The sequence below is a fragment of the Agelaius tricolor genome, unplaced genomic scaffold (assembly GCF_023055355.1).
Source record: "Agelaius tricolor isolate 1412-34295 unplaced genomic scaffold, bAgeTri1.0.p SCAF_3, whole genome shotgun sequence".
Taxonomy (NCBI): domain Eukaryota; kingdom Metazoa; phylum Chordata; class Aves; order Passeriformes; family Icteridae; genus Agelaius; species Agelaius tricolor.
In genome coordinates, this window is record NW_027269263.1 from 69,454,983 (window position 1) to 69,466,415 (window position 11,433).

General features: G+C 49.2%; 1 protein-coding gene across 1 annotated transcript; it reads right to left on the reverse strand.

The window, feature by feature from the left end:
- Positions 1-913: 913 nt before the first annotated feature.
- LOC139587621 (carboxypeptidase A2-like) lies at positions 914-8,103 on the reverse strand. The gene is made up of 11 exons (XM_071422018.1): positions 7,887-8,103; positions 6,640-6,721; positions 5,603-5,737; positions 5,051-5,149; positions 4,495-4,593; positions 4,263-4,364; positions 3,314-3,424; positions 2,894-2,984; positions 2,231-2,430; positions 1,440-1,524; positions 914-1,198 (listed from the first exon to the last, which is right to left on the reverse strand). Exons 1-11 carry the CDS (start codon positions 7,949-7,951, stop codon positions 1,011-1,013), a joined length of 1,257 nt encoding a protein of 418 aa, XP_071278119.1. The 5' UTR covers positions 7,952-8,103; the 3' UTR covers positions 914-1,010.
- Between the last annotated feature and the right edge of the window lie 3,330 nt (positions 8,104-11,433).

Genomic DNA, 11,433 nt, shown 5'->3' on the forward strand with positions numbered 1-11,433 from the left:
TGGGCTGCTTCCCTCAGCTGCACCTTCCCCTTTTCCTGCCAACAGCTCTGAGCCCGAGTCCGCAGGGTTTTATCGGACACATCAGCACTGTTTGCTCTCCTGCCAGCCTCCCGAGGGTGAGTAACTCACCAGCTGCTGGGGGGTCACAAGACACCAAGATAAACCTGTTAGACTCGATAATCACCACAGCAGCAGCAGCCAGAGCTAATCTCTGATCCTTCAGGGCCTCCTGAGCTCTTTGCTCTTAATCCCCAAGAAATTTGCAGGATGAAAATGGAGCAAGGGGCTCCTGAGGGACTGGGTGCTGGGTCAGGGGAGGTATCCTCCCATCTCCATCTTCCCTCCAACCATGTCCACTGGGAATACGTGGGAGGGAGAAAAGGGCAGCCAAACATATGGGGGTGTACATTTGAGGACAGTGGTCAGGGGCCTGGCAGGGTCCTGAGGCTCGTTAAGGGAAATTAAATTCCTTTAATTAGTTCCATAGCCTGGATTATGCTGGTTAACACCAGGCCCTCTGCACCAGCTCCTTCAGCCTGGAGAAGGCTCCAGGGAGAGCTCAGAGCCCCTGGCAGGGCCTGCAGGGGCTCCAGGAGAGCTGCAGAGGGACTGGGGCCAAGGCCTGCAGGGACAGCACCCAGGGAATGGCTCCCAGTGCCAGAGGGCAGCCAGGGATGGGATCTTGGCAATGAGGAATTCCTGGCTGGGCTGGGATTGCCAGAGCAGCTGGGGCTGCCCCTGCATCCCTGGCAGTGCCCCAGGCCAGGCTGGACACTGGGGCTGGAGCAGCCTGGGACAGTGGGAGGTGGCCCTGCCATGGCAGGGGTGGCACTGGGTGGTGGGCAGGGAGGGCTGTGTCCCAAAATCTCCTCAGGGATGTGTCACACACAAGGAACACGCGCCAAACACCACGTGGGCAATGCACAGGGGTTTATTCAGCCCTTTCTATCACAACAGCCAGCATGGAGGATTTCTGAGCTGTGCTGCAGAGCTGACTCCCAGCCCAGCTCTCAGGAGGACTTGTTCCTCACGTGCTCCATGATTTTCTTCAGGCCCAGCCAGGTCTCCTTGGCAGCAGGGACGATCTGGTTGGCAGGCAGCAGGAATCCATAACGCCCCGTGTCCCTCAGCTCGAAGGCAAAGGAATATTTGATCCCATTGTCGTAGCTCCAGTCAATGCTGCCTCCACTGGCTTGGTCTGGAAGGGAAAGGGAGATGGTCCAGAGGGGGAGCAGAGCAATGGTGGAATTCTGTTGTTCTGCTGTTGGTATTTTGGGGGTCAAGGATGAGGTTTGGATGGGAACAGTCAGGTCTGAGGTGTGACCGGTGGTGTCACTGCACAGGGGCACTGTGGCTTCCACCAGGGACACATCCTGTGGGGAGGACAGGGATTGGTGTCCTGGGACAGCCCCAAAAGCTCTGAGTGGCCAAATACTCACAGATGGTTTTGCAAATGGTGCCCACTTGAAAGGTGGTGCCATAGAGGGAGCGGATGGAACTGGCAGCAGCTCTTCCCAGGGATTCCTGCAGGGGAGAAGATGGAGGGAAAGTCAGGAAGCAGCCACACTTCCTGAGATTCAACATTGGGATTTCACCAGAAATCTCCAAACTGCTTTGGAGGTGATTCACACCAACAGCAGCCACAGCTGCCACAGCATTTCTGGGAGGTGCCACTGCAGGTGAGTTAACTTCCAGCAGGTTCTGTAAGTGTTCATCCAGTGTTTATCTCACTGGCTTGTCAAGGGAAGGCTCAAGAGGTACCGGAAATTCCCAAGGCATTTGGGATCTTCCAATACTCCAAGGTCAACTTTGTGCACACTTCAACTACGTAATGGGGGTTGGATGGAAAACAGAGCTGGGTTCTTTGTGAAGGGGGAAAAAGGCAACAAATTGCCACAGGGGAACTGCATTTAGGTATTAGGACAAAAAAAAATCCCCATGAGATTAAGGAAACTTTGGGATGAACTTGAAAAAGCTGTGGAATTCTTCTTTAGAAATATCAAAACAATCCAAATTCAGACTGAAATTGGCTCTGGCTCCAAAGCCCTTTCAGCACAGGGTTAGAACAGAGACCTCCAGAGTCTTTCCCATTGGAATTATGGTTGTGAGATCCACACTGCCTCAGAGATATTATTCCAGCTGTGGTGCTGTCATTAGGGAAGAGTAAGGAAAGTACAGAAAGACAGCTGGACAGAAGAGAGGAAGGTAAAACCAAGTCCTGCTGTCTCACCAGCTCGGCATAATCGTCTGGCCTGGTGCATTTGTATCCATAGGGATACATCAGGAGCTGGGAATAACTGTGGAGGGTCAGGAAGGCCTTGAAGTTTCCATGGTTCTTGATGAAGTCAACAACAGATTTCACCTCCACCTCGGAGTTGGCGCTGGGCCCGTGGTAGGAGTCGGAGCAGGGATTGCTACTGGCTCCAGGACCTGGTGGTGCAAGGAGGGAACCGAGCCGTGAGGAGTGGAATTCCTGGGAGCTCAGGGCAGACCCACAAAGCTGGGCTTTCCTAAGGACAGGGCTGCACCTATTTAAGCAAGGCCTTAAATGATGATAAATGCTCAAACAGTGATAGAGTGTGAATGCTCAAGGGATGCACTTTGAGATGATGCAACCTGGAACAGGCTGCCCAGCAACCCAGGAATCCACATTCCTGGGGCTATTCTATGGTTGGATGGGGCTGGGAACAACCTGGGATAATGAAAGGTGGCTTTGCCCGTGGCAGGGAGTGGAACTAAATAATGTTTTGGGTCCTTCCAACCCAAGCCATTCTGTGGTTCCGTGACTCCACAATGCTGCCTCACCCTGTGCTCTAGGGTGATTAATCCCCTTTGTAAAGGCAGCTGCTGGTTCTGTGTAACAGGATCCAGAATCCAGAAGCCTCATCCCTACCTCCAAAACCTGCATCCCAGTTCCTGTTGGGATCGACTCCGACGCAGATGCTGCCGGGAATCTTGGAGCGGGTTTTCCTCCACATGCGATTCTACAACAGAGAAATGCTCAAAAGGGGGCAAATCTGCGTGCTGGCACCAAAACTGCTGCCCATCCATGGGGGATTGATCCTAGCCATGATCCCAAGAGTACTTCTGACTGCCAAGATGGGCCAATGGTCAAAAATCAAATGTATTTACTAAAACTGGGCATTTACAGGGGGTTAGGACGGGTTAGACAAGTGATGAGGATCTTTGTTTGCCCAACCCTTTGGTAACTCCTCTCACAGCATTAAAACTTTCAGAGCCCCCTTCCCTCATGTTTATTATTTCCTCGGAAGAGGCAGGAATCTCACTGAGCTCAGCCAGAGCGCTGACCCACCGAGGTGTGAGTGTACACAAATCCATCAGGGTTGGCGACCGGCAGCAGGAAAAGATCCATCTTGTCCAGCAGGGAGGTGATGGACTCATCTGTTCCATAGTCAGAGGCAATCTAGGCAGAGACAGAGCACACCCTGCTCAGCAGAGTAATTCCTTCCCAGATGTTCATCCCCTCATGGTTTGGGAAACAGGAAAGGCTGGGTTTTGGGGCAGGGAAACAAGGAACATCCGTTATCTGTGGGCCATAACTTTTCCTTGGTATACGTGTGGAGTGAGCAGTGAATCTGTTTTATTATTTTATAATGAAGACAGGAGGTCTTTAGAATAAAATGGAAGAGGATAACAAAATGTCCTCCTCCCTGTCCCAGGGGACAGGCCAAAACTGGCTCTTACACTGAGATGGAAGAGCCAGGTTGGGAATTCTCATCTGTGCTGCACTGACAGAGCCCAAGGAGCTTTTGGACAACACTCTTGGGCACAGGGTGGCTCTTGGGGATGGTTCTGTGCAGGGCCAGGAGTTGGACTCCATGATCCTGGTGGGTCCCTTCCAGCTCAGCTTATTCTGTGATCCTGGGACTTCACTGGTGGCTCAGTCATTTCCAGCAGGATTTAAATCCTCATTTACAGAGAGCTGGAGGTCCGGCCACTTTGTGGAAGGAAACCAACCCCACTGCATTTCTCTGGGTGAGCAGAGCAAAGCAGCAATACAACCTCAAAGCCTTTGGGTATTTGTGCAACAATTTCACCTGAACCACTGCATTCTGTCTGCCTAAACTCAGCTGTTCTAACAGGATAGAGGCTCCCAATTCCAGGTTGAGGCAGCCACCACATCCTCAGGGAGCCAGCTGCTTTTGGGAGGTGAATTAACCGAACACATGGAGGGGTGAAATCCTCTAAAACAGCAGCAAACATTGCCCAGAGAGGCCCGAGATGGGTCCCAGCTGCAGAACCTTGTTGGCGATCCACAGGGCGCTGGCCTGCGTGACCCACTCGCGGGAATGGATGCCGGCGTCGAGCCAGATGGCCGGGCGGTTGGAGCCTCCGGTGCTGAACTGGGAATCAAACACAGATCTCAGACTGACTCTGGCACCTCTCAGTCGAGCACATCCCATAACAGACTGGGCTGCTCTGGCCTGTGCTGTCATTCCTCCCTTTGCATGCACTCCATGGTATTTGCCGTACCTTCAGCACGTACAGAGGCCGCTTTTCGTAGGATTCCCCGATCTGGATCTTTTCCACAAAGCTGTACTCGGATGCAAGATGGTCCAGCTCTGCATTAATCTGAAATGCAGGGCCATGAACATCATCTTTGAGGACATTAGTATCATATTTATGTGCTCTGCCATTCAATGGAAAGCCCATCCCATTCTGCCCCCCTGCCACAGGCAGGAACACCTTCCACTATCCCAGGCTGCTCCAGCCTGGCTTGGACATCCCCAAGGATGGGGAAGCCACAGCTTTATTTCTTTTTAGTTCTTTATTTCCCAGTTTCAAGATCCCTTTATGTCTCTTTCTTTGGAAGGATGGGTTTTGACAGAGTCTGCAGAAGAGTTTATGGAATTTTGATCAATGCTGGCTGATCGTTCTGAGCACAAAATTAATGCTGCAAAAACCAAACTGAAACAAACAAAGAAAAAGCTGCAAGGACATTTTAGATGCTAATATAGGATGTTGAATTGAAGACAGCATGCAAAAAGACCAGAAAAAAATCAGAATGCTCTTCCCCTGAGGTACTCACATCATCCAGAGTGTGGTAAGCACTAAAGTCGAAGCTGCCGGTGCTGCGCTGCCTTTGGGCACTCTCGGCCATGTCTTGCCTTTCTTTATCCAGAACATCCTAAAATAACATTCAAATGGTGAGAAGTGTCTGCTTCACTGCTAAAAGATAAATAAATGAAAAGGCAGTGAGTTAATGCTGGTTTAGGTGCTCTTTGGGGATTACTGCTCATGAGGAAATGTCAGATTAGTGCCCAAGTGGGTGATTTTTATCCATAACCACTCTCAGCAGAATTCACTGACTGATCAGTAACTTCATTGTTGGGATTCCCACATGTCTGGGATCAAAAGTCCACGTGTAATTCCTCAGAAGAGCCCTGTGGAGTTTATTGATGTCACCACTCAGAGAACACCTACAGTGATCCATGGATTGTCTTTGAGGAATAATCCACAACCTACAAAAATGAGAGGAGGATCCCACCGAAAACAGAGTGTGGGAAAGTGGGAGTGAGGCCAAATCGTCAATCAGTGTTTGCAAAAGGTGTAAGAAATAGGTGCCAGTAGCATTGCCCACCTGCAGGTCTTCAATCAGGATGGAATATTCAATGCCCTGGGACTCCAGGAAGGCTTTCACTGACTGGACACTGCCAGCAGGGATTCTCACATCCACAGGGAGGGCAGGGGCAGAGGGGTTGATCCAGAAATCCAGCTGGAGAGGGAAAGGAAAATGGATTTGGTCTGGGGAAGGCATCCTGCAAACAGCTCTTGCAGAGTTTTAGAAATGCTGATTTCCCCCCAGTCCCTGCAGAGAGGAGCCCTGGAATGCTCCGTTCTCTGGGGCCTCGCCACAGCCTTGGATCCGTTCTGATAACTCAATAAAATAACAAACACCAAGGGCTTGAGCCGGTTTTTCACTGACTTCTAGGCTTTGGTCACTCACACAGGAGGAAGCTTTAATTGTCTCTGATGACTATTTTATGATTCTCCCTTGTACAAGAAATAATTTCAAGAAAAACTCCATATTCCAGTCTTAGGTAATATGAAACCCATTGTTTTCATTTCTCCATATTCCAGTCTTAGGTAATATGAAACCCATTGTTTTCCTTTCTCTTTTTATCTCTCCTTTGGTAGGACTTTTCTAAATTTTAATTTCTAAATTATTCATATGATATTTTTTAAGCTAGGGATTTTAAAAAGTGATGTTAAAAATTCTCACCAATGGCAATAAGAGTAATAACCTGGAATTTTACATTGTGTTTTCCTGTTTCAATACAGTGTAGACCAACTAATAAATGCCTTCCATAACTCTGGGAGACAAAATATTGCCATTCCCCTGGAAAAACAAGTTTTTCAACACTGAGATTAAGATCTAACGATTCAAATATTATGTAAACCCAGTAGGAAAAAAAAATATATATATATAAATTCTGGCCCTTCTGAACACTGAGCTGGTACTCGAACTTGCAGGTCAAATTTAAAGTGTTGAGAGAGTGAAATTATTGATGGCAGCTGCCCCGGAGTGATGGGAACCTTCCAGTGAGATGCAGATTCACGCCCTGACCTGTTGTGAACGAGACGCAAATCCCAAACGCCTCTGTGGCCAGGACCCACCTCCAGGTGCTCCAGCGACTCCAAAAGCTGCAGCTGCTTGACCTCCTCCTCATTCTTGGTCTTGACGCGGAGGACCTGGTGCCTGCAATAAATCCGTGCTTTCAGAAGCAGCCTCAGAAGGGGCTGGCTGAGCTGGTTTGTGCCTGGGATCGTTAATTCAGTGTTAATTGTGTGTCAATGGCTCCTTTAATCAGTGTCACCCAAGAGTCCAACCAGCCACCCGCACCTTCCTCTCAAACCAGACAACGCGGATGAGTTTTAAATCACCAGGATCAGTCCTGCATCCATCGGGAACTTTTGTGGGACAATAATATCCCAGCTGAGCTGGGGAAGGATCCAGTGTTTGGGGAGCAGAGCAAACAGCAGGACTCGTTTACACCTCGTTTACACCACATTTACACCACATTTACACCAGGATCCTCTCCCTGGCCAGCAGAGGGATAAGATCTCTTTGTTGAACCCAGTTAAATCAGCTCTAAAGGCATTTTTCCTCATTAATTACATTCTCCAAAAGCTTTATCCCAGGACTGGATTCTGCTGCTGAGGAATGGAATAACCACAATTCAGTTCAGGATTAAATGAAAAATAGCCCCTCCTGGCTTTACAAACCCCCTCGTTTTGGGACATTTTTAATATTAATTTTTATTCTTAATCCTTAAACCTTCATGCACAAATTTACTCAACTGGAATCTAGTGCCCACTTCCTGCACCTCAGGATTTATCCAGTAGGATTTCATAACCTTTAATTATTAAGGCACTTCCAAGGTCAGTGAGGCTGTGAGGAAATACCTTGTGGGATAATTTTTGCAATGCAACATAAAGAGAAACCTTCAGAATTTACTGGTTGGAAATCAGGATTTTAAATGCTTAGAAAGAAGGAAAGAAGAGAAAGAAAGAAAAATAAGAAACTTGGAGAAAAAAGGGAAAGTGGTGAACTTTCTGCTGTGAGGACAGGTTCTGGTCTTTCAGCTCTGCTTGTGCAGTGAGGTTCAATTCAAGCCAAAATGAAGCCTTGGATGAACAAGAATTGAGGATCTCAGCTCCCCAGCTGGACCCTTCTCCTTAGAAAACCCAAACTAAAGCAAAGAAAGGTTCCCTCAACCACCACAACAGCAAAGCAATGAGAACAATCAGTCACAAAAACCAAAAAAATGTGCCCCGAGCAGATTTTGTGAGGGTGAGACAGTGAAAAACAACAAGAGGACACCAGGCCTAAATGAAAGGTTTTCCACAAAAGTGGAACTCACCCCACGAAGGTTTCCAGGCACAGGGAAGCCCCGATGAGGGCACTGAGGATCAAAATCAGCTTCATGTTTGCTGCAAGTTCAGCTGGGCCTGGCGAGGGGCGATTTATACCGAGCTTTATTTTTCAGATCAAACACATCTGATAGCACCTATCGCTCCATGTGATCAAGTTCTCACATTTATCAGAGCCTTCAAGGCAACCAGCAGGCTGATTTCACCTCCAAAAAAATATTTTCCACTGACACATCCAAACCAGGGGGGGAGGAGTCGGTCCCAAAGCTCTGACCACAAAAATGTGAGTGTCCTTTAGGGCAGAGCAAAGCAGGGACACACTGAACTCATCCCAGCTCTCACTGGGGGCAGCAGCTCTGCCAGCCCACGCTTGGCTGGGGTTTTGAGTTGCCCATTCCTGGTTCCAAAGGACGTTTGAGGAGTTGTTATCCACGTGGGAGGCAGAGTCCTGCCTGAGCTTTGGGAATGTTCTCCCGTGGGAAGCCCCAGCTGTGGCTGTCCCACGGCTGCAGGTGAGCACGGGGCTGCTGGATAAACTTTGTGTTTATCCGAATGAAAAGGTTTCTGAGAAGAGCCAGGAGCTGCCCCTGCTGGCACACCTGGGCTTCCCGGGGAGCAGAGAGAGGGGAGGTGTTCAGCTGCTCAATCCACCTCAGGAGAATGGGAAGGAATTCCCAGAGGAAACTTTTAATAAAGATCTCAGTTGTATCACTCGGCATTTGTCAGCACTCCCGAGGAGTCTCCTCTCACCTGCACTCCCACCCCACTCCTCCTCAGGTGCCCTGTTGTGTTCCCAGTCCCAGGCAAGCCCTTTGTTTCGGGTTTTTGGGAACAAAGGGAGCCCCAGGCAGGGATTAGTCCTGTTTTGGCCTGTAGGATTGAGTCACCGTGTAACTGCTGTGTCTTGGGGGCACAGGAGAACTGCTCTGGTCTCTAAGGTTTAACCAAACCCAGTCCCTGGGGAAAAGGATCTCCACTCCCTCAACTTAAACCAAATAATAAAAATTTATTCCCCAGGACAGGAGCCATCACAGGAATTTCCTGCTTCTGGACCTGCAGAGGAACTGTGGTGGGAGTCAAACCCCAGCTGCAGCTTCCAGACTCCAATATTTCCTAAGGAATCAGCTGACTGCCCACACGACCTGCCACTCTTTGAAAACAGGAAGAAGGGATTTAATCTAGGGCAGAATTAGAGCTCGTTTCATTACTCATGCTACAGCCCACATGGATTTAAGGGCTGCCAAGGAACCCTGCCAAACCTGATGGCAGCATCCAAAGTATCCCAACAAGCTCTGAGTGCCCTGGTCAGCATCCTCTGGGGCCTCCACCCACAGCATTTCAGGAGCTGCATCTAAACCCAAACCTGGGACTCACCCCTCATCCCTGGGGGGCTGGAATGACCACGAGGTGCTAAAGGGTCTGGAGATGAGCCCTGAGCCATGGGCATCCATGAAATTGGAGTGAATCCAGAGGGGGCCCCAGAGCTGCTGCAGGGCTGGAGCCCCTCTGCTCTGGAGCCAGCCTGGGAGAGCTGGGAATGCTCCCCTGGAGAAGGGAAGGATCCAGGGAGAGCTTCCAGCACATTGCAGGGGCTCCAGGAGAGCTGCAGAGGGACTGGGGCCAAGGCCTGCAGGGACAGCACCCAGGGAATGGCTCCCAGTGCCAGAGGGCAGCCAGGGATGGGATCTTGGCAATGAGGAATTCCTGGCTGGGCTGGGATTGCCAGAGCAGCTGGGGCTGCCCCTGCATCCCTGGCAGTGCCCCAGGCCAGGCTGTACATTGGGATTATTGAAGGGTTGGAGCCAGGTGGGCTTTAAGGTCCCGTCCCACCCAAACCATTCTGGGGTTTTTAGAGGCTGCAAAGCTGCACAGTGCTGACCCAGGGTCAGGAGGGCAGCAGCAGGGAGGGACACAGCAGGGCAGTGGGGAAGGGAGCTCACCAGAAGCAGCAGAGCCCCACGGGATCCAGCCAGCAGCAGGGTAGGTCTGGTGGCACTGAGCAGGTCCTCAGGGCAGCTCCACAGCCAGGATGTCACCAAGGACAGGCCCAGGTTCCCCCTGAGCCCAGTGCAGCTCAAACAAGCCCCAGACAGCTGGGCTGAGGCTCAGTGCAGCTCAAACAAGCCCCAGACAGCTGGGCTGAGGCTCAGTGCAGTTCCCCAGCCCGTGGGTGGGTGCAGGGTGTGTGGCTGAGGCAGGCAGGGCTCTCCCCACTGCCCTGCAGAGCTGTGCACTCACCCAGTGACTCAGGAGCAGCCTGGGGACACTGGGCGAGACAAACGTTCAATCAGTGTCAGCCTGCCAAACCCCCTCCTTGCCTAAAATCCCTGTATTGGTACAAATTCTCACTGAGAGAGGCCAGAATGGACATGTGCCCCCAACAACAACAACTGGAAAAGCCTTCAAAATCATTACATTTCAGTAGGGTCGGTCCATTTTTGTAAAATCCAGACCCTTTGTTGTTGCTGCCTCAAATGATGCAAACCAAGATCCAGTGTTGTAGCCTCTCCTGTCATTTTTAGGGAAAAAAATCCCAGAAACTTTCCACCTTTGCATAGAAATATTTCACTGGCATGCAAAGGGCTCCACTGGCAGCTCATCTCCTGGATAATCAGTGTTAATTGGCCATAACGCCAATTTATTTTGGATTACCAATGGGGGAATTATTATTTCTGTAAATGATGGATTGCCTCCATGTCCCCAATCCCCCTTGGAAATGCCCTGGATAAGGAATGAGTAGGGATTTCAGTATGTGCTTCACCACTTGTACACTGAGAATTCATTTTAGAAGCACAGCCCATATTTTTGATGTTTCTGGAAAATCTTTAGGCTTCATGTCAGGAAAATCAGAGTTTATGTCAGTGTAATAACCCCGGCTGCAATGGAGTCATGTATTTCCAACTCAGTTTTCCTTAAATTAGGAAATCAAGACCCTCAGATTTGGAGGGTTATCCTCGCACAACCCTTTCCATTTACAGCATTTCAGGGCAGAAAAATGAAGTTACACCTGGACAAAAATTTGAAGTCGTGCATGTGTTGGAAATTATACAACTTTCCTAATTTTTAATTGGTCATTTTAATGATTTATGAGCAGCACCCACTTTTAAAGCACTAATAAAGCTTCTCCACAGACATTTATTATTACTTGGATCATGAAATCATCAAATAAGTTTGTTAAGACAAACCTGACAAACTTCAATGAATAGACCCAAAGAATTTGAAGGCTGGGCATGTGGGAAATTAAATTTTTGGCACTTCAAGGATATTGGAGTAACCAAAAAAATTAGAGGAAATTAAGGCCTGAAAGCTTGGAGACTCCATGTCTGAGGAAAAGATAACAAAGTTACTAAAAATTTGGACCAGATCAGTATAAAAAGTGAGGAAATGAATAGGGAACATTTATTACAATAGTAATTAATGAAGAAGATTATGCAATTTAGGACCAATGAACATTAATTTGTTTGTTAAAATGCATAAACAAGTGGGAAAGTTTTATATTAGGGCTCATGTGGCAGCCTGAACTTTGTCAGCCACACA

Coding starts and splice junctions, on each gene's coding strand:
- LOC139587621 (XM_071422018.1), bottom strand. CDS start 7,951: ATGAAGCTGATTTTGATCCTCAGTGCCCTCATCGGGGCTTCCCTGTGC. Junction 5,150..5,602: donor TCCTGATTGAAGACCTGCAG/GTGGGCAATGCT, acceptor ATGTTATTTTAG/GATGTTCTGGATAAAGAAAG. Junction 1,525..2,230: donor CAGACGATTATGCCGAGCTG/GTGAGACAGCAG, acceptor TCTCCCCTGCAG/GAATCCCTGGGAAGAGCTGC.